General features: G+C 47.9%; 5 protein-coding genes across 5 annotated transcripts; 2 read left to right on the top strand and 3 right to left on the bottom strand.

The window, feature by feature from the left end:
* Positions 1 to 717: 717 nt before the first annotated feature.
* DFJ58DRAFT_738229 (uncharacterized protein) lies at positions 718 to 1,401 on the top strand (the record flags this gene model as incomplete). The annotated part of the gene is made up of 3 exons (XM_041386977.1): positions 718 to 1,152; positions 1,202 to 1,294; positions 1,360 to 1,401. The coding sequence occupies 3 exons, from the start codon at positions 718 to 720 to the stop codon at positions 1,399 to 1,401; spliced, it is 570 nt and encodes a 189-aa protein (XP_041234927.1).
* A 308-nt stretch (positions 1,402 to 1,709) lies between these two features.
* DFJ58DRAFT_738228 (uncharacterized protein) lies at positions 1,710 to 3,682 on the top strand (the record flags this gene model as incomplete). The annotated part of the gene is made up of 8 exons (XM_041386976.1): positions 1,710 to 1,979; positions 2,028 to 2,138; positions 2,186 to 2,326; positions 2,377 to 2,565; positions 2,614 to 2,727; positions 2,787 to 3,020; positions 3,065 to 3,496; positions 3,545 to 3,682. The coding sequence occupies 8 exons, from the start codon at positions 1,710 to 1,712 to the stop codon at positions 3,680 to 3,682; spliced, it is 1,629 nt and encodes a 542-aa protein (XP_041234926.1).
* Positions 3,683 to 17,069: 13,387 nt separating this feature from the next.
* DFJ58DRAFT_828467 (uncharacterized protein) lies at positions 17,070 to 18,099 on the bottom strand. The gene is made up of 4 exons (XM_041392205.1): positions 17,714 to 18,099; positions 17,245 to 17,685; positions 17,174 to 17,191; positions 17,070 to 17,116 (listed from the first exon to the last, which is right to left on the bottom strand). The coding sequence occupies exons 1-3, from the start codon at positions 18,068 to 18,070 to the stop codon at positions 17,174 to 17,176; spliced, it is 816 nt and encodes a 271-aa protein (XP_041234925.1). The 5' UTR covers positions 18,071 to 18,099; the 3' UTR covers positions 17,070 to 17,116.
* Positions 18,100 to 18,791: 692 nt separating this feature from the next.
* DFJ58DRAFT_672529 (uncharacterized protein) lies at positions 18,792 to 19,055 on the bottom strand (the record flags this gene model as incomplete). Its single annotated transcript, XM_041383031.1, has 1 exon — positions 18,792 to 19,055. A coding segment is annotated over one exon (264 nt), but the record flags the coding sequence as incomplete, so codon positions are not given.
* A 205-nt stretch (positions 19,056 to 19,260) lies between these two features.
* Positions 19,261 to 22,129, bottom strand: DFJ58DRAFT_880423 (uncharacterized protein; the record flags this gene model as incomplete). Its single annotated transcript, XM_041394537.1, has 9 exons — positions 19,261 to 20,058; positions 20,121 to 20,501; positions 20,558 to 21,016; positions 21,065 to 21,158; positions 21,225 to 21,458; positions 21,506 to 21,678; positions 21,729 to 21,873; positions 21,923 to 22,030; positions 22,079 to 22,129. 9 exons carry the CDS (start codon positions 22,127 to 22,129, stop codon positions 19,379 to 19,381), a joined length of 2,325 nt encoding a protein of 774 aa, XP_041234923.1. The 3' UTR covers positions 19,261 to 19,378.
* Between the last annotated feature and the right edge of the window lie 25 nt (positions 22,130 to 22,154).

Here is a 22,154-nt window from a genome sequence, read left to right as displayed (position 1 = left end):
TTAAAGTCAAACGCCCAAACTTGAATGCGTCTGTCGCGCGTCCCACTCGCAATTCGAGTGTCGTTGCCAGTATGATCGCATGTAAGACACATGATCTCCTTACCCGTTCCAACCCTCCTTGATATTTTTGCATCGAAGTCTTGCAAACCTTCCCCCTGCTGCTGCCAGATCCCTATGAAACCGAGTCCCGTGCCATAACATAATGTCTCCCGCGTTGCCTCATGGCGGGTAATCCAACACGCGCAAGTTACTGGATCCGCTGGGTTTCGAATGGCTGGGGTTTGAGGTGGGATTGGGAGCTGAGCTCGCCTTTTAAGATCCCAAATCCTCATTCCGTCAGATCCTGGTACGCATTAAGTTACTTCCTATTTCATCGTGCATATTGAACTCACCCCCACTTGCTAACATGCAGCCATTGTGAGAGACCGCTAAGCAATTGATGGCGTTCTTATGCCCGACAAGGCGCCCTTCGAGGCGATAATCGTTGGAATGACTGGTGGGGAGTAAAAACATTGGAGGCATTAAAGTGGGTTCATCCATCGTTATCTTGAAGGACTTATATTGACTGACCGACACAATAAGGTCCATAACAAACTGGACGACAATCAATAACGACATCCTGCCTAACAACGTTATCCTGGTAGGCATCCGATCAACACCCGAGCTAAACACCCATATAAAAACGTCTTCTTGGCTCCGTTGGGTATCAGGTCAGTCATGCATTCACCCTCCGTGCCTGTCGCTCCTTTTTATGAGCCTGAAGGTCCTCCCGAAGCCCTCCCATTATTGACGTATCACACAGAGATGTTTTGTCCAACTACAACGTCCATCTCGATATCTTGGCAAGAAGAAATGGTTTTCTTCCCTCGTAGTCTCACGAGGCGAACTGCCACTCCTTCGCGCTTGTTCACTACCCCGTCTCGTGCAGTGACACCCATATTTTCTCGCCCGCCTACCCCCAAAGTCGCCAAGGCTGTTTCATTTTCTGCAGAGCAGATCAGTCAGGCGTCAATTGGTTCTTCTTTGTCATCCATAGCTTCCCATGAGTCAAAAATTCCCAAACCAGACGGTGAGGCTGGACGTCCTAGCCGTGGTGGATACAACTTGGAAATAGCACTCAAGTGGGATTCCGGCCGCTTCAAGGCGTTCAAGGTGAGCTGGCACTTGAGTAATTAGATCCCCTTGAAACTAATGACATTAGGAGTGCGTTCACGCTTCGATCCAGAAACACTGCGACACTAGCAAGAGCAAGACATCTCAAACACCTGCCGCAATAGTTGCAGTCCAGACAGAGGTACATCTAGAATTTCTATTTCCGTTTGATGCTAACTTCGTTTGAGGTCCTATCTCACTTTACAGAACTCAATGATTATGATGGCTGTTGGCCAATTGGAGATATAATTCAGATGCAGCTGAAAAACACCGCTGCGAAGCAGCGACAAAAGAATACAGTACACAAATAACCTACGAAAGCATAATGTAGCTTTTTTTGGCGATAATCGAAGAACAATTTGAAACGACTGATACCTAATACCTAATACTCACGCGCTACGAGTGTAATATGACTCAGGCGTGTTATGATTGCTTGTACATCATTAAATAGAGTTTAACAACGTTGTTGTCGCATTCGGTCACCGCAACGCGGCCGCTGACATTAGGTGAGCTCTCTCCAGATAAAATTCGCGCTACTGAATGATTTGAATTGCAAGATGTCCCGCCTAACGTCTTATTTCTTTTCGGATGGTGCAGACGATGATCCCATCACCCCAGTTGTAGAGTCTTACCCTCTTAACGAGCGTCGTCCAGCAGCGGCCATGCATACGTATCCCCCCCAGCCTGTTATCTCCGCCAGTTTAGATCCTCATACATCAGCAACACCATCATCGCCCGCTATATCACTTGGCGACGAGTTCGGGATGGATTTATTCGACAACCCCTGGGGAACTGCTCGTAGGAAGAGGGATGACGATGACCAGCCGGTGGGTCATCGAGTACTTTTTTGCTTTTCTGAGCTAACAAATATTCAGCCAAATAAAATATTCCTCAAAGAAGTCGATCAGTCGTCCAGACTGCGGGATGATGTGCGCGAGTTACACTTCTCCAAGCACGATCTTTTGCTCCGCAAGCGGCAAATACAGGTATACTCATTGAATATCTCCTGTGTTCATACTTGACTAACTTTCAGGCCAATGCCAACTCACAAGAATCGAATTTGCGATCCGTCATCGCGCAGTATCAAGAACGTCAGGGATTCCTTGAGCGTGGCAAAGCCGATGCCCTCACATCATTGAATGAGAATCATCATAATGAACTCGCCATCTTCCAGGTAGGGTTCTGTCCCCATGATGTTGTCGATATCCTGACTTTGTGCGCCAGAATCGAATGGCGTTGGGTATACGTGAAGCAGAACAGGAGGCGCGCACAGAACGAGATATCTCATTAGCTAAACAAGACGCTTTCTTTCAATATGAAGGTAACGTGGCTAAAAAGAAATTGTTGGCCGAGAAAGAAGCCGAGTTAGCCCGCCTCGCTGCCGGGTATAGCAGCAAGATAGCTTCATTGGATGTGCGTACCGACATGTTCGTATGTGGAGCTTTCCTGACATATTTACAGAGCCAGATGCGACAAGCAAACATCGCAAGTTCCTCTCCCTCCCTCCCTTCATGGCGCCATGTTGTAGGCAAAAGACCTGTTGCCACATGCACGAATATTGTTGGGTTTTCGATAGTAAGCTCATGTCTCTATCGCACACGTATATTTATTATCTAACATCACCCATGCCTCAGATTCCTGACGCAAGTTCAGATTCTGATAGAGACGAGGGTCCTCAGACTAGTGCGCCTCCCCTGACTTCGCTATTAAGTGATGTCCCGATCCAGAATGCCACCGTTGGCATGCTTGTTGAGGCGCTGGCAAAGGTTCTACTGCAGACAGCGCCCCCGAGGGCAGCTCGATCCAAACTCAAAACCCATGAGACCCCTATCGAGAATTTTACTGATGCTCAGCGCCGAAATAATAAGGTACGTTTTTCCCAACACAGCTGACATTGCTAATGAAAAGCCAGGCCAATGTTCGGGAATTATTTTACACGGCATTCCATTTCGCGAAAGATGACGAGTATATGCTTCATGTCACTGCGTCGAGCGAAGCCATATCGTGCTTTACGCAAGGACTGGGCACGGGCCCTGACCCTCTCGAACTGCACTGGGATATGACGACCACGCACAACTCCAAGTGGAACCAAAGAGTAATCGATATTCTGTGTTCTCAGTATACTTGCACGTTTGAGACGAACCAATTGGCCACAAGATCTCCTCAGTCCATCAAAAACGATATTACAAAGAAATTCAATCAATGCCGCAGTTCCTGGAGAAGAGCCCAGCCTCGTGTGCTTGACGATGGCACTCGTGAGACTATGAAAGATGTAGGAGACCGACTCGTGGATCAGACCAACGAGCGATTGCGGGTCACAAGGGTCCTCACTCGCAGGGCGACAGTTAGTCATCTTTCTGATTGGCTTGAAGAATGCTAAGTTGCTTTCTAGAAGTTCGAAACTCGTAAGAAAGTCACGTCGGCCCTGCTAAGTGACAGGATAGCGACCGGAAAGGATGACCAGGCTGTATGGGCGTATCTACAATCCCTTGTGGAGACTCTGGGCAAAGATGGCATGAGCTCTGACTGAGAGTGAGCACGAAGATGGCGAAGTTCAGGTGTTTCGTCTGAAGAAGATGCCGTGGAGAGCAGACGTCGATCATGAGATGCATATCATTGATCAACAGCGGTTGGCGGGTGCTTCAAACTTCACTCCCCGCGGAAGCAAACCCGCAAAGCGTTTTCGCAACAGCGATCCAAGAGTCTTCTCGCCCAGCAATCGAAGGCTTACCGAGGGCAGTTATACAATTCATCGTGGTTGAATGCCCAATCTCCTTCGTTCACAGTATCTGACAAGAAGCTTCAGAGAATGGAAATTATCCTTTCCCGCTAGTGATCATATAGCCGCCGTTTGTACGTGTACTGATAGCGTGTATAGTGCCCCCTTGTATGTGCCGCCTTGTACCCCCTTGTACCTATGTAGTTCCACCCAACTCGTGTAGTTTCAATTGTACCTTCTAATATGACGCTCACATGGGCAACTCGATCCGGCAAGTTTACGACGAGCGGGCGCTGATTCGACGGAGCGGGCGCTGATTCGACAGAGCGGGCGCTGATGCGATCAGCGGAGTTTTATTTTGCAGTCGTTCACTATATCAGGCGCGTCCTTTCATCTCCTGCACTTTCTTTCTGATTTGAATGTTAATATAGATGTTATGTACGTATTGGTCGCAAAAATCTAATACGTTGTCTCACTCTGTTGGATATCCTCCCGGCATTCCAGCAAGGCTGCCTACTGTGTAGTGCGTTAGACCATTGTCACACTGTGCGTCAGTTCATGGACGCACCTCGCCCACCAATCAACAAACGTGGTTTTGCGCTTGGAATCGTGCCGAGGGAAAACGATCCGCGCTTCATGCTGTTGCAAATGTACTGTCCTACAGGTATGATGAAGTTGTCGTTGGTTTGAAGCTTGTAATGAACATTATCAATATAGATTGCTGTGACACGAATTCATCACCATACGTTTCTGTTGTCGTTTGTTCTGGGATTCTTGGGGTTCTCTGCACCCTTGGAGTAATGCTTCGACATGATGTCATCCACTTCCATACCTAACAATGCACCATCGAGTGCCGCATAGATGCGCTCGCGTAATAGGTCAGTTGTTGGATGCCCCCCTTCACAATGACGGCGGAGATACTTGTTTATCGCCTTCTTTAGGCCGCAAACAAGTTCTCTTTTCTTCAAAGAAAGGTGCCCTACATCCTGACTGCTGCTGGCGTCACTGGCAATGTTGGCCATCAAGATCTGCGCCTGAAATTTCTTGAACACGGTGAGTCCGCGAGCCTGTCTGTAAGACTATGTTGCTAACCTCATCGCCCGCTACATCAGGGCTTTGAATTAAAACATCTTGCGCACTTCCCAATGGCCCGCCGGGTGATTTGGGTTCGTCAATGGACATGGCGGATCCCATCCACATGAGCTGTGTGTTTAGCTGGGAAGGATCAGTTGAGTAGTTTCTTCATCAGATCACGCTCACTTCATTTACCATCTCCTGTCCCAGACGAACATCGTACTCGTTGAAACACATGGCAAACCTCCTCGTCAGAGGTGCTGTGATTGATTTCAGCTTTTTGTTCCCTGACGCCTCCATGGGTGGTGAGGGCCGAACATATGGATTGAAGCGTTTGCTATGGATTTGAGTGGGTTTACTGCAGGGTTTACTGCAAGGTGATGTTAGTGTAGACGGCATAAGTGAGTTGCAGGATTGAGAAATTCGTGTAACTTTTAAATCAAGTCCTATGGTATGCATTTAGGCCATCTAGAATTTTATCCCGTAGTTCGTCAATTGTATTCCCTTGGTGATGAAACATTTCTGGTTTATCCCCTCCGCAGGTGAGAAACTCTGGTTTATCCTCTGGTTTATCCCCCGTTTAATTAAGTGATCAATTTAAGGCCTACTGATCAATTTTCGCGACCAAACAACAAGCTTCTTCGGAACAATCACTTCGAGCAACTTAAAGCGAGGTCCTCTTCAATCCTTCTAAGTAATTTTGCGATGGGAAACTCGTTAAGTCACATTTCTGGTCGGAAATCCGTTTTCCAGGAGGTACGCTCCTTATATTCATTCCATTTGGTTGTGACCTACAATTCGTTATACACAGTCCCGGGACTCCTTGTTGACAACTACCCTCTCTGGCACGGTGAGGCCCTCACACGTACATAGGCACTTGCTAACTGATGATTTGTAGGACATCGGCACTATAGCAAAGGCACCCTTGAAGCGTAAATTTAATTCTAATGACGACTGGCTATCCCCGCGAAAGCGACGCCTCCTGGAATCTTATTCCACCGGCGACATAAGCCAGGTTGTTGTTGCGGTACATCTTAATTTCTAACCTTGCGCATCGGTGTTTGATCCAGTTTCAAGCCTCAAACGATACATCGTCGCAACACTGACTTTACAAACCCCTCGGCCAAGCGCTTGTACAGGGAGGCGGTACGGAAAAACCTCATACAATATATTTGCGTCCGCTGATCTCGACCCTAGTCTGATATTTTCCTGAAGCGTAAAGCGGATGCTAAACTAGATCCCTTTTCAATAAAACGCGTCATACTGTATGAGCCTTGTCACGCCCCGGCATTCATATGGTCCCTACCCGCTGAAATTCTCTTTGCTATCGTCGCTCTTTTAGGAGTGGAAGATTTGCGCTGTGTTACTCAAATTTGTTCTCTGTTAAGAGAAATCGCCGGTCCCCTCTTCTTCATCAACCGGAACTTCCCAACTTCACCGCAGGACATGTTTCACATCCGTGTAGACTCGCACAATTTTGACGTTCTACTTACTTGGATACGTATGGATACCTTTCGTCCTCCGCGTATGATGTTGTGTTGGTTAGATCCTGATCTGCGGTCCACGCAACTCTCTGCATTTTCGTACTTTCTCCAGTCCGTCCCCCATAAATCCATACGATATATAACACTTTTCTGGAATTTTGACATTCTCACTTGCTCAGTTCTCCCTCAGATCGTTACAGTCCTCGAGAACATCCGCGCCTCCGGCTGCGAGGATATGACATGCATGTCATTCCACGGTCGCGTTGGCTCATATGCATCATCCGTCACTGGACTCACCAGAATTCAGGGGGATGTGGGCGTGAACCACCTCAAAACCTTTGATGCGTCATCACAAGCATTATTTTCCCCCGAACTCCTTGCTTTCACAATCCAGACCATTCGCTTTTCCTCTTTGGAAAGGCTCCGACTCAGTTCCATCAAACTCAGTCCTTCACACTGGGACAAACTGCTGCGGCACTTGACCATCCCAACGCTCGTCGAACTTCGAGTCGATGCTGATTGTGCTCCATCTACGCTCAATCGCTTTCTGGCCCGTCACCCCGGCGTCCAAGACCTCAGTATCATTCTGCGACCTGGTTGCCTCTGGAGGACCCATCGAGTCAACCCTCCTTTAGTGTTATCGGTATCTACGCTAGATGGCCCTTTGTCTCATGTCCTCCCAGTCCTTCGGAGTCACCATAAACCACCCACCCTCTCCTGCCTTGCTCTCTCGTTGCAAGCCCACGATGCTTCACCTGACTACCTTACTGCCGTCCTACAATGTATCCGCTATTGCAATAGCGTTGGATACCTCGACCTTTCCCTACCTCCGCAGAGTCATTTCCATTCGGCAATGATTTACTCAGGTACCCAGTCAGCAATTCATGTTAAGCACTTGGGGATTTTTTCGGATGTTGCAGGCTCGTGCTCCACTTCGGCGGGAGATGCATTGGTACGTGTTTGTTAAAGCGCTATTTCAATACCTGAATACTAACTGTAGCTCCAGGCGTTATCTGCTTCGTGGATTGAAGCCTTTCCTCGAGTCAAACGTGTTAGCATGCGAGGCTGTTCCAATCGCACTGCCGAGTATCTTGTCAACAAGATGCGCAAATTTGCTGCTGCTGATGTCAAACTGTCTGTGAAGCTGCATACTGAAGATTCCTTGTAATTTATGGTTTGTTACGCGCCCGCCTAGCTTGTCCATCTCCTCAGAATAAAATACTCAAAGGCTGCATTTGCGTGTATGATACTGATACTTACAATGATATGTCCTGCTGTACTGCTAGCGCTATATATTCCATCCAAAAGGGCGCACATAGCGTAACGCAAATTGCATCCGCGGGCGTTTCGCTCCATATATAGAATCCTACTTTGCAAATTTGACTGACATATTTTCCAATGCACCAGCCGCCAATGCCCGCCAAAATTCCCAGCGGGCGCTGGGTGCCAAATTCTGGCGGAGCTTGATTATGTAGTCATTCACTATATTAGGTACGTTCTCTCTGTGCTTTACCTCTTTCCTATTGTCTTACCGTTAATACCCTATACTTACAGTGGCTCAAAAAACTGTCCGCATGTTTTGACATTTTTCACTATCTATGATATTGTGTGAGAATGAACAAATTCCTCAAGGACATACTTATACCACATTGTAGTATGGCTTCAGGGCTTTTATTTGAGCCCTACACCGTGGGAATCGGCGGAGATATGGTGGAGATATAAGGCTTATAAAATGATGACTCATGTGGACAGTTTTTTGAGTGTATATTAAAACTATATAAATCATTATTTATGACACCATAAAAATCATGCCACTATTATATAAATTATAAAGTGGTGTCATTATGTTATTTTATGACTATATCTAACTATATAAACCAGAATATCTCATGTATCATAGTCATAATCACCATGAAAGCCATCTCCTCTGCTCAAAGAGATAATATCCTCTCTCTGTCTTATGCTGGCCTCTCTGCTCGCCAAATTTCCTCTAGAACTGGAATATGCAAGTCCACTGTGGCCAAGTTCATCAAAGAAAGCCACCCAGACAAGGAAAACTCTTGTGGAGGACGTCCATCCAAGCTTACCTCTACTGACAAAAGGGCTATTATCCAACATATCACTACAGGAAAGGCTGATAATGCTGTCCAAGCCACCCATTATATCAATTCCACCATCACTACCCCTGTCTCTTCACAAACTGTGAGGAATGTTCTCAAGGCAGCTCATCTCAAGGCAGTAACAAAGAAGAAAAAGCCTCTTCTCTCCATCAAACATAGGCAGAGAAGACTAGCCTTTGCCTTAGCTCATCAACACTGGACTGTAGAGGACTGGAAGCATGTTATATGGTCAGATGAGACCAAAATCAATAGGATTGGGTCAGATGGGAAGGTGTATGTATGGAAAAAGAAGGGAGATGGCCTAACAGACAGAGAGGTTAATGGGACTGTCAAGTTTGGAGGAGGTTCTTTAATGGTATGGGGCTGTATGGGATGGAATGGTGTGGGAATGCTTGCTGAGGTTGAGGGGAAGATGAATGCTGAGCAGTATGTGGACATTTTAAATGACCACTTGCTGCCTAGCTTGGCAGAATCAGGGATTGATGAAGAAGATATCATTTTCCAACAGGATAATGATCCCAAGCACACATCCAGAAGAGCTAGGGAATGGTTTGAAGAACATAACATCAATGTTCTTGACTGGCCAGCACAGTCTCCTGATGTCAATGTCATTGAACATCTCTGGGGAACACTCAAGAAAAAGCTTCAAGCCTATGAAAACCCCCCTAAAGGAGTATGGGAGCTTTGGGAGAGAGTAGCAGTGGAATGGGGGAAGATCACAGCTGAGGATTGCCAGAAATTAATTGAGAGTATGCCTAGAAGGATAGAGGCAGTAATTAAAGCCAAGGGAGGTCATACAAAATACTAGAATACCTGGTTATCACTGTAAAATACTTGAGTCAAAAAACTGTCCGCATGAGTCACCATTTTGTGAGCCTTGTATCTCCACCATATCTCCACCGATTCCCACGGTGTAGGGCTCAAATGAAAGCCCTGAAGCCATACTACAATGTGGTATAAGCATGTTTTTGAGGCATTTGTTTGTTCTCACACAATATTATAGATAGTGAAAAATGCCAAAACATACGGACGGTTTTTTGAGCCACTGTACGTGGATTCCAGGCTCGCTCACTCATGTACCTTAAATATAGCACTACTATGTACTTATATACTTATCGTGATGTTTTTATTTACGTTGAGCGTTCGAGATGTGGTGCGTTGTTCCCTTGACGGGATGAACGTGATTGAAATGAAAAGTTAGTCCATTATGCGCAAACAGCGACCGCATATCAAATTTCGGCCCCCCTGTAAGTACCTCCGCCGACTTGATGATCAGTGCTAACTACTTTCCCTATCGTCGCTCTCATATATCCCACAAGACCAGCGAAGCCAGTTGTACATTGAAGTTCGTTAGATGCCTAGCCAAACATTCCTTTGCAAATGTACGCAATGCTGCGAAGTTGGAGGTGACGGAGTGCCTAGTAATCCTGGCGGCAAACAACTGCCCGTCGCGATGAAGCATGTACATTCGTTGCAAGCTGCCAACATCGCTTCCTCACTTCGTGAAGCTTCTGTGCTTCATCTTGCTCGTCAGACCTTAGAGCCCGGTGATTCACGTCACTTCACAGATCGTCAAGCGTCGTCCTCCCAACCTTTGGCTCACCCAACACATTCACCCACAACATCGACGCCAGTGGATGACCTTGCTGCTGAACTATTCGCGATCACCCTAAGCGACGAGGGCGACCCAGATAGTCATAGCAAACTCTGGGTCTCCCGATCAGAGGTTCAACGGGACAAGGGAAAAAGCTACTCTCTGGATGCTACGGCCAATCTGATGTCTGGACTCACTCTGGATGATACGCAGTAAGCATCGTATCAGACATCACCTTATATCGAGCCCTCTAATTAGGTTGTTTCTTAGACATATTGCCCGTGCTCTCCAGGCTGTTGGAGTGCGGCGCCAGTCAAGGGCTCAAGTAACTTTGAACATTGTAGAGTCACAGATTGCTAGAGCTCGTACTCGAATTTTCTCCGCGACTTCTCGCGATGTACTATGTCTCATACGAGATGAGCTAGGTGGAATAACTACAACCCTCAGAAAAGTCAAACACAAGGTCTCCTCCATCGTTTCTCGTAGAAGCCAGCTGGAAGCCTCGTGCGATGAAATGCATAGACTGCTCACCAACAAGGAAAACGACCTTCCTGTGTCATCTCAACCAGTCGAGTTTGATTCTTGTGAGTTCCATGCATTTCCTCCCTATGTTCCTCCGACTAATGTCCTATAAAGCACATCATTACGATTTGCCAATCGACTACTGTGACGAGGTTGCCCAACTATCCCTCTTTTTAGGGGCAGTTTCTGTTGTCATCTTTGGTATCGGTCGCAGACACGGGGAGTTTCTCATGGGAGTTCTATCCCTAATTTTGAGTCTTGCGATGGATGCGCAGGACCCTCATTCCGAGTCTCGTCGGCAAAACACTCTTGCTCAGATTCCGCGATCTATGGAGAGCGCGCTTTCACGCTTCAAGCTCGATGGCCAGACCACTACTTACGCAGTCTGTCCGGCGTGCAATTGTACTTACAAGCCGACGGCCAACCTCAACACAAGTAACGCGCGATATCCCACAAATTGTTTCAACAAACCCATACCAGAAGGTGATCCTTGTGGCGAACCGTTGCTGCAGCGCTCCGCTGACGGGCAATTCGAGCCAATAAAAATATTCCTTTATCACCACTTCCACGACTACCTTGCCGGATTGTTGTCTCGTCCCGACTTGGAGGCCTTGATGGATAGGCCTTGTGATGATTTACTAGCCTCCATTGGGAGTACACCGCATATCGTCAAGGATGTTTGGGACGCAAGTTTCTTTCGCACCTTCCAGGGTCCGTCCGGCCAGTCTCTATTTATCGACAGAGGCGATGAAGGCCGATATGCTTTCACACTCAACGTTGATTTTTTCAACGTCGAAGGCAATCGTCAACGAAATGCATCAACATCCACCGGCATCATCTCATGCGCATGTTTGAACCTCCCCCTCGATATCCGGTACAAACACGAGAACATGTACTTAGCTGGTATCATCCCTGGACCTTCAGAACCTTCAGGAGACGAGTTGAATTTCTTTCTAGATCCTGTGGTTGATGATATGGTTGAAAGTTGGGAACATGGAATACGTTATAGCCGCACAGCTCTCAACACTCGCGGCCGGGTTACACGCAGCGCCATAGCATGTCTAGTATGTGACCTCCCGGCAGCGAGAAAGGCCGCTCAGCTAGCGGGTCCAACGAGCCATTTTTATTGCACTGCCTGCCATTGTTGGCACAGATCGACTTGCGGTCGAACAGACGTCCAGTCTGAAGATTGGAGACTTCGGGACAAGGACGAAGTGCGCCGCCATGCTGAACTCTGGAAGAATGCAGGAACTTCTGCTGAACGCAACAAGTTGTTCGCATCACACGGGGTGCGGTGGTCGACACTCTGGAGGTTATCATACTGGGATCCTTCTCACCAAATCGTCGTCGATGCCATGCATTGCCTGCTGGAGGGTCTCGCGCACGCTCATTTTCGCGAATTTTTAGGCCTTACATCTGATTCCGCACATCGCAAGCCTGATGTTATCCCTGCTTTTACTTATCTCTTCCTTGACGTCGACCTCAACAAACCTCAAGACTTCCCAGAAAAAGACGTCAGAGTTGTCAAATCAATTCAGAGTCTCCTTACTGAAGCAGTCCCCAACCTTGAAGGGAATGACCCACAGCTTATCGAGGATCACCTCGCGCAGTTAGAGAGAAAATTGTTGAACAAGACAGTTGCATCCCTTCGGTTTGTGTCGGAAGGATTGGGTATCACGCCAGACATCCCTCACGCTGGCAAAAAAGTCTTCAAACCCTATTGGGTTAGATCGCTCATCAGTTGGGTGAGTATTTTATATTGTTGGTGTTATTGTACACTCTTAAGCTGCCTCTGTGTAGCGTCGAACTCAACCTTTCGCGCCTGAGCTGTCAAACTTGCGCATTGCTACCCCAGAGGTCATGCGACGCATTACTGATGTGATTAGGACGACGGATACGCCATCCTCGATAAGATCAGTCCCCCGTAACTTTGGGGAAACAAAAGCTGGAACCCTGAAGGCCGATGAATGGCGCACGTTAACGACATTATACTTACCCATAGCTCTGGTTAGCTTGTGGGGCGAGGGATCTACTCACCGCACGTCGGAAATCGCAGTCAGTCGTCGTGCGATCCTTGATCATACGATGGCCCTCATATCTGCTGTCCACATCGTGTGTCAACGATCTATGACAACGGCTCGAGTAGAAGCATACCGTGCATGCATTATCGACTGGATGAGGGACCTGCAGGTATTGCTTCCACGTGCACCCCATCGCACAAATGGCCATATGGCGTTGCATGTTTGGGACTACTTGCAGCTCTTCGGTCCAGTAAGGTCATGGTGGTGCTTCCCATACGAGCGTCTCATCGGGCAGCTGCAACGGTTGCCCAACAATCACATTTTCGGTACGATTCTAACTTCTGTGTCAATAACGGACTTACGTGCCTCACGCAGGTCAGCAAGAATCCACTCTCCTTCACTCATACATGAAGGCGGCAAAGCTTAAGTATTGGCTAAACCGACCTTCTTGTCCTCCCGTGTTTAGGGAGGTGAAGTCTCTATTCAACAGACTCGTGTCTCCCTTAGTCGACACTGATCCTATTTCTGTGTCCAAAGATCGCCCCCTTACACAACAAGTCATTCCAGACGACCTCCATCAACTTATCCAGGTTCGGCGGGCAATCTTGCACGCTCGCACATTCTATGAGGGATCCATCTATACCCGTGACTCCACCCATGTAGGCAACAGCCTGATCCTCTATTATCATGGCGGTATCAGGAACGTCCCCCCAACACCAGGGATCATCAAGTACATTTTCGAGATGGAGCGAGTAGTGGGCTTTGCCGTACGGCGTTACCTCCCTCTGCATTCTCACCTCGATCCTTTCAGACACTATCCTTACTTTCCGGCTCGTTTACATTCTACAGTGCTCGTCGATCATCTCGAAACTGTCAAACCTGAGTGGGTAGTATCACACTTCACACGATGGAAATTTTCTCCGCAGCACATTGTTGCTGTGTCCTTGTGTCGAGTATGTCCCTCCCCATTTTTCACACGTCATTATCTCACGATGTATAGGACTGAATTTCAAAACGCAGATTCACCCATTTGCAGCGGGGTTCTGGATCCGGGAAAATCCGAACTGAGTCTGAGTCATTCACTATAAAGGGTCCAAATGTAGATGTTATCTTTTTTCCCTTCTTCCCTCTTCGGAATATATCATCCGTTATTGCCGTTAGCCTTTCTGTACATACATATCCGTATCTCTTATACATATTGTCACACACATACCCTGTACATTTTACCCATCATGAACGTTGCAGTGCCTCTCGAAGGTACCTCTACCGTAGAACCAGTTACGTGTCCTATTTCGGACGGCCCCTATCTAGGTCCCAATGACGTCATTGATACTCCTATCAAACGGGACAGTTCTACCATGCTGCCCTTTACGACTCTAACACGATGCCGGCTCGAAACTATCAATGCTATGGGTAAAGAGATGAAAGGGTACTTCGTCGGCCCGATGCCAGCTGGGGACTTTCTCCAGGAATTTTTACCAACTTCTCAGATTCCCGATTATGATCCTTCGTCCTTCACTTCAGCCTTCGCTGTTGGCGCATTCAACCACACGGTCTCTGTTAGAAATGAGGAACATGCTACACACCCTTCGTGAGTATACCCTCGCACATACGCTATTGAGATTATTGATCGCCTAACCCCAGATTAACGCCATCAAACCTTTCGCTCCTCAACTGTCGTTTGTCGACACTCACAAATACGAAGACACGTGTTCGAGATTAAATTCAAAGGTATTCAACATTAAGCCGGACGTCTGCGTGTATCCCGATGGATGCGAACCTTCATCTCCCAACTGTGATGTTTCTACCACAGAAATCATCATAGAATTCAAATGGTCACCCTCACACGACGCATTCCGTCAACCTGGAGCTGATAGCCTCGTGTCCCAGACGGAGAAGGGTATGGACACCCTGGGACAAATAACGAGTTATACTGCAGCTCAGCTCGGCACCCAGTTCCGTACCCACGTATTCTCTGTCCTAATCGTGCGTGATCGCGCTCGGATCATCAGATGGGATAGGGAGGGGGCTATCGTCACCAGCCCCATCGACTACAATAACAAGCCACACTTGGCTGACTTCTTCTATCGTTACGCACGGGCATCGCCTGAAATGCGTGGTGTTGATACTTCCGTCACGCTTGCTGGCGACGAGGAGGCCAACCTCGCAAGGTCACGGCTAAATATCCCCAGTACCACTCGTATGTTCAAAGTTGATGTCCCTCATGTCGAGGGCTCTGGCTCGGTGACATTGGTCTTTCCCCAACCTGTTACGAAACCTCACTCGCCTGTTGGCCGCTGGACACGCGCATGTCCGGCATTCGATCTTGTCAACAAGAAGCTCGTGATGCTCAAGGACTCTTGGCGGGTATCGTTACCCAATGTCTTACCGGAAGGCGAAACGTACAAGTTATTGATGTCGAAAAAAGTTGCCCATATTCCAAAGTGTATTGCATATCATGATGTACCCCCCTCTATCGCTCAGCAATCTACTCAAACTGCCAAGTTCGGCAGTGCTGAATGGGCACTTCCCCACTTGCCTCTCACTCCGCACACTCATCACCGTCTGGCCCTCGATATTGTGGGCAAAAATTTGACCGAGTTTGAGAGTTCTCATCAACTCGTTTCGTCTGTGCGTGATGCACTGATTGGTACGTGTCTTTTTAATCCTCACACAACTTATTCATGATCTATCACCGTAGCTCACAAGGATGCATTTGAACTCGCGAAGGTGCTCCATCGAGACCTCAGTGTTGGAAACGTCGTCATCTACAAAGGGAAGGGCTACCTGATTGACTGGGACCTCGCAAAGTTGGTTAACATTAACGGTCCCCGACAAACGACACGCACGGTATGTTCACTCCACGCGCTTTAAATCTCGTACTTATTTTGCTATCACTAAGGGAACTTGGCAATTCATGTCTGCATACCTCGTCGAGCATAAATATGCCATACACTCGGTCAAGGATGACCTTGAGTCCAGTTTTTACGTCGTTCTGTGGACGACTCTTAAGTACAAGGAGACGTACATGGACATCGTTCGCCGGACATCACTCATAACACAGGTCTTCGAAACCAATCCCGGATCATCCTCGAAAGCAGATTGGCTCATCGGGAGAAGCAATCTTCCCAATCTTATGTATGTCGACTGCAAACCGCTCGACAGTCTCATCCATGCACTCGCTGAGTTCTTCTCGCATCGGTACACGCGGGTCACTGAGCATCAGCAGACGGTATATAATAAATTCCGGCTCGCACACGAGAAAGCGACGCGAAATGTCCCTGTCGTACAAGACCTGTTGGCAGCTTCATATGCGCTCATGACGGACTCCCCTGTTTACCAGAAGGAGATAGGTATGAAGGTCCTGGGCTCACACGACGCCGTGATAGGCATTTTCAACGATCATCTTGATTTATCCGGTTGGCCTGTCGCAGACTCTGCTGTTCTGCAAAAACTCAAGTCGGAAGAGAAGTACGAACCAGTCTTGGTCACGAAGTCCCAGTTGTTATTTGCCTCAGGGGTAGAAATCACAGTGTCTGGCAAGCGGCGTAGGCTAGATAATGCGGACGATGATGGTGATGATCTCAGCTCGATAGCTGACCTGGATGCACTTACGTCCCTTACTTAACCATGTATCTTCGTATTCTAGTTGTTCACGAGTTTACAATATAGTGCATTTGTCAGTGGAGTGAATGCCTGATGAGTGAATGCCTGATGAGTACCCAACACCAACGAGTGCCCGATGAATGCCCGATGAATGCCCGATGAATGCCCGATGAGTGCCCGATGAGTGCCCACGTCATTTTTCTCGTGCTAAAAGTTCACATTTTACGTTCCCCATTTTAACTTGCAAAAAATTTGATTATGCTGCAATCGGAAAATGTACCTAGTTACATGAAATTCTGAGGAAAACTTTCCTGCGCTCAAAACTTTGTACTTTATGGCGCTCAAAATGGTACATAAAATGTAGAATTTCACCTGGGATTTTGGCACACATCCAAATTTTTTATTTTTATTCGGTCAAAATGTATAGTCAAAACGCCAACTTTATCACTGACATTTTGAAACCAATCTCACATAGTGAAAAACTCCCAAACCACCCGTGTGTAACTAGGTCCGATGGCACGAGTGTCCATGTGCAGCTTTGCGGTCTTAAGCGAATGACGAGGACTGAGCGTACCGGTGAGCCAATAACATACCGCTTCAACTTTATGTAGATATTACAATATGAACTGAAATACCCGGCACGTCCATGAAACCCCTCTAGCAGCAGAAACACGACCTGCCACCTACACGTCTCGGCGGTCTACCTAAGTGCGCTCTCACCACAGTCGAAGCTATGTTTGACCAGTTGTAACTGTGGGTGCATACGGACAACTTAACATGAAAAAGACAACTTCCACGAAACTGGGATAGGGCTCGCTGGAGCACACGTCTCCCAACGAGACGAACGGCAACTACAGGCTGCATTTCTGACCTTGCTTGCCTCAAAGTTGAGTAATTCTCTGGGTGATCTATGAGTTAAATAACTTGGAAGATATATGATTTGAACACATACCCGACGATAGTGATAACTCACTGTCTCCTCATCATCACAAGGATCAAGCGAAGCCTCTATCACGCCTAATTGCTTGCCCGGTTCATCTATATCCTTGCAGGGATATTCTTTACTACCTGTTTCGTCCCTGACCATGGAAAAGAAAAACATGGCGAACCACAAACACTGGTACATTGGTGTGTACATAGGTGCAAAATCCTCGATGACCTCGATGAGCGTAGCGAATTGTGCTGCTAACATGAGTGTATCTTCGACGGTATTGAGAACCTTGTATGGTCCATACGCTTCTCCAGCTATGCGCTCGAGTCCACGCCATGTTCCAAATTCAGGCATCATGACATTGTGTATGGCTCGGAGATAATGTCCACCGCTCTTTCCCGTATCTTGCATGGCGTCACCGGAAGAGGGCGTGGAAGCTAATGGGAATTTGGATGGGCAGTGCTTAGATAGTTTCAGGTTCCGTGGTAACAGCGATATCAAAACCGGTCAGCGCTGCTGGATGGCGATCTAATGTTACCCCCATTTCGTAGCTTGTGCCGTCTATCTCTGTGATGAAGTACGCAACAAGGAATTCGTGAGCTGGTGATTGCAAAATTTTGCAGTGTTGAAGTTTTTGCAGGAATGTGGACTCTTTCGAAATGACAAGATGCAGACTAAGAACCTCGCCGGTCCAGAAAATGGCATTGGTTCGGTCATTGGAGTGAGTGGGAAAAAAGGTTTGGATGTTGGGAGGGAGCGGATCTGGCGGATCGTTCGACGGGTCCTTGAATATTTGAAGGAAGTTCTTGACCACTGCAGAAAATTGTTGTAGAATGTATTCAGTCATGGTTTCATTGAGAGATTAGTGTAATATTAGGGGCCTCTTTTAAGGGGTGATGTGACGTGTGACGTTGCTTAGAGAGAGGGTCTAATCGACTCGCTGTGTATTGACGCTGCACTGAGAATGACCGAGTGGACAATGATTAGTCTTAAGGCAGGAGGGCTCGACTAATCAGTTAGAGTGCACTTGCATATGGAAGGGGATGGGTGAGAGGGTCTGCTGAATGAGAAGTGGACTTCAAAGAGTAAGTGGCAGACAACGAGGTTGGGTGCTGAAGATGATGTCGAGAGGAGCGTGAGTTTTGACTGGGGAAGGTCTGGTTTTGCCAGACCGCGGCCGTAGGTGCAATCTGGGAGGGTTTTTTTTGGACGCAGCGTTCGGAGTCAGCGAGAAGTTGAGAACAAGCTGAGCGCGGAGAATAAACCAAACCTTCTGAGCGTGAAAAGGTTAGTCTCGAGTTGCGGGAAGAGGGAAGAAAAACCGCAAAGAGGAAAAAACGAGATCACACCAGAGAAACGAGCACGGCTCGACTTCCTCTTCGAGGAACTGAACTCAGACACAACACGAGACGTAGGCGCAAGAAAACAGCACATATTGCAAGGGGGGAACGGTAAGGAATACAGGAACAGAGACAGCTATACACGAGAAAATGCAGTATTAGGTAGGGAATGCGAGCGTTGGAAAATCGAGCATGATGGATTCTAAGCGGGGGATTGCAAGGGGGGAGTTAATGGCAGTAGAAATGAAAAGTGGAAGGATGGATTCGATCTGACGCCGTACAGGAAAGCACGTGATTTCCAACGACCCTGGCGCCGACGTTTGGGTGGACCTCTTCTAATAGCAGTTCTGTGGCTCCCGCTCCACCAATGCGGAAGGCGTGACCCGGCATGCTGGGGTGTCCGGCAGAGACCCAGATTTCGTTGCGACGTGCAAGAAACCACGGTTTGGTCAATGGTGACCAGGAGCCTTCTGCAGTTTCGAAGGAGAAGAGAGGGGCATGTGACGGAATGTTGAGGTTGCTTTGCAAATGGTGAATGAGGGTGTTGAGAGGGCACGTGGGATGCTATGCGCCCAGTGATACTGATAGTGGCACCTTCTGTATTGGTCGTTTTTGTCCAAGGAATTTGGAATGAAGCGTCCTTGAGATTATCCGGTCCTTCACTAATTTTCTACGTACACGAATTATCTTGTTTGTCCCCAAGTTCACGTCCGCTTTTATGCAAGTCAGCTGGTATATATCTGTGTATGCTACTAACTTGTATCGTTAAGGTACAAACGAAAACCGCTCAGAAAATTTTAGAATAATCCATACAACTACAGTATCTCTAGTGTCCTAATGACCATCATGTCGTCAACAGAAGTCATGTCTTTTACCTGTGCAATGATATCATGATCCGACGCGATCCTCTTGAATTCCCCGTCGCGCTGCCGCGCTAACAAAAATGCACTAAAAGGCTGTCCAAGGCGAACAATCAATCGCAATGCTCGCGAGTGAGAATCCGAATAAATCGGTTCAGTTTGTGCAGGGAGTGAATCGTGCGACGAAGATTCGGGTACGGACTGATCTTCTGCTCTCCGTGTATCGTCTGCAGGGTCATGCAACTCAAGGAGACGGCGACTCCATGGACGAACAAGCAAGATTGTTTGCCAAGCGGGCGGCGGCCTTACAGGCGAGAATGGGATCAACTTGTCTGCCGTGGTGATTTGCAAGTCGTGAAGCCCGCCTGATTTGAGTTCATACGAATATGTATCCTGGTCTCGACCTCGCCTCCACCTAGCTTCTGTGACTGGGAATACGATGCAAGGCAGATGTAACCGGCGGTACGCGAAACGGGGAGCGCTCAGGTAGTCAAGTGTCTGATATAATTTTGAAGCCGATTCTACAGCCACAATACCTCGCAGCGAGGAGACCGATGACTGAATCTCATCTTCGGATAGAGATGGCAGCTTGCATGGTGGAGCTTCATATTGAAGTGATGTCGGCTGGTAGACAGCTGTTGAACTCCGATGACTTTCCGACCCAGTCCAGGGCTGTGGTGTCGCCCGACTGAGTTACGATTTCCTGCAGGAGCCGCCCGAGTGCGTTCTGCCTTCTTCTCACCATAATCAACACGTAGGCGGACGCCAAAGACGCCGGATAATGAGTATGCGATGTCTTCTTGCAGCGTGGTAATACGTGTCGACGCCCACTGAAGTTTCTCTCGGATGTCTCTCATCCCAGGACGGAAGGCCATGACGGCTCGCCGATCTATGCCTGTCGCGTACTCCAACTCTTGCATGATCGCGACGGAATCTTTGTGGTTGGGAGTGCGATCGTCGAGATAAAGAGTCCAATCTTTCTGATAGAATAGAATGATGTTGGGTGCGAGGAATTCTTGAACCGTCCATCCGCGTGTGTTCCAAACGCTATTTGCCAGTGCGCCAGACTTTGACGAAGCTGGAACATCCGAGAGGTATACAACTGTGAGCGCGGAGTGGTGATACCAGACGAACATGGAGTTGACCGATTCTGGAGCTCAACATTGTTGCTCTTGTCAATACAGCATGTATCACTCCATGCCCAGCGATAGCCCAAATCACGAGCAGTTTTGCAGAAGGACTGCAATTTTGTGATGCCGCCAACCGGATCCAGCTTATAGACGACCTTGCCCTGAATATCCTGCAGTAGCGGTTCCTTGCCTTCCCACCTATGCGATAACATGGCATATTGGAAATACGTCATCACCACTTCTTTGATGCGCTTCGTTCGGAAGTCAGAATGCGTGATTGTTGATGATACAAGCTCCTTGTACTCTATGCTCGATTTGAAGGTGCGTATCTGCGCCTCTCGATCGCATAAGAGTCCGGTGGTAGTGTCGAGTACACGCATCGGAGCATTGTCAAGTTGAGTATCGATGATCTTTCGAATAGCGCAGTCCACTTCGGATGGACCGAGATACTGCTCGCGCAACTCTGCAGAAATAATTAAAGCATGTTGGCATCTGAGTTATTGGGGCTTACTTCGTGTCTCAGCGTCGGAAGTACGATCCAATTTTGAGAGCATCGTTTGGAAAGCCGCCAATAGCTTCATCATAACGCTGTGCGCCATGAAATGCTGCATGCTTCAACCTGTATCCAACATGAGACGAAGGGTCGAGTTGGATGACCTGTGTATCATCACGATGAGCATAGGTGAAGAAACAATGAATGCCATAGCACCTTCTGCGCATCGAGAAGTGCTTCCATCCATAGCTTTTTCCCAACTTTTCCTTACAACGATTTGCAAAGACAGCATCGGATGGAGAAGGTAGGTCGATCGCCGTCGGGTATAGGTCGATAGCCCTGTCGCAATTGCTTGCAGCGAGGGCAACATTTCCGCTGGTAGAGAAGGGCGCGCTGCATTTTTCCGTGAAAGCTGAGTGAAATGGGGGTGAGAATTGTAGCCTGCGCGACATTGCGAACTCCTAACTTGCCGTTGGACCATTCAAACCAGTTGCCCGTCGTTGTGTCGTCGATGTTGTGAATCATGTATCGGAATGATTTCACGGCATCTTGAAGTTTACCTGCCCGAAGGAGTGCATCACAGTGCTTCTGGTGTGCCTTTTGCCACAATGACTCCAGGTCCCAGCAAAGAGCTGGAAAAGACAATCAGTTATGAAAAGCATTGTGTATGCATCATCCTAACGCACCACGACCAAGTCCTCGTATATCTCATGAATGAATTTCGATGAGAAAGCGCCGGAGTTGATAGCAGCAGTGAAATGGCCGGCGGCTTCATCGTGACGCGCGCCATCCAAGGCTTTGAGTCCAAGTTCAACACATAGGTATGCCTAGTGTGCGAGTTGTAAAGATGAGTAAACGTGGATGCTAGGTACTTACTTGCACGACACGACATGCGAGAGTATCGGCATTCGGACAACCGGTAGTGAGTTCTTTGAGGAGCAGGTTTGCCTCGTCATGTTGATCTGCGTTGAACAGCGCGATAACCTGAAATACGTGAGAAAGCGGACACTATGCGAAGCAACTGTAACATACCTTGATCAAGAGCAGGAAATGAATGGTTTCTGAGTCTTGGTCCGTGTACATGGATGCAACATCAAATGCTGCCCTT

Source organism: Suillus subalutaceus (assembly GCF_016647625.1).
Source record: "Suillus subalutaceus strain FC151 chromosome Unknown DFJ58scaffold_462, whole genome shotgun sequence".
Classification (NCBI taxonomy): domain Eukaryota; kingdom Fungi; phylum Basidiomycota; class Agaricomycetes; order Boletales; family Suillaceae; genus Suillus; species Suillus subalutaceus.
This window is presented reverse-complemented; position numbering and strand designations above follow the sequence as displayed.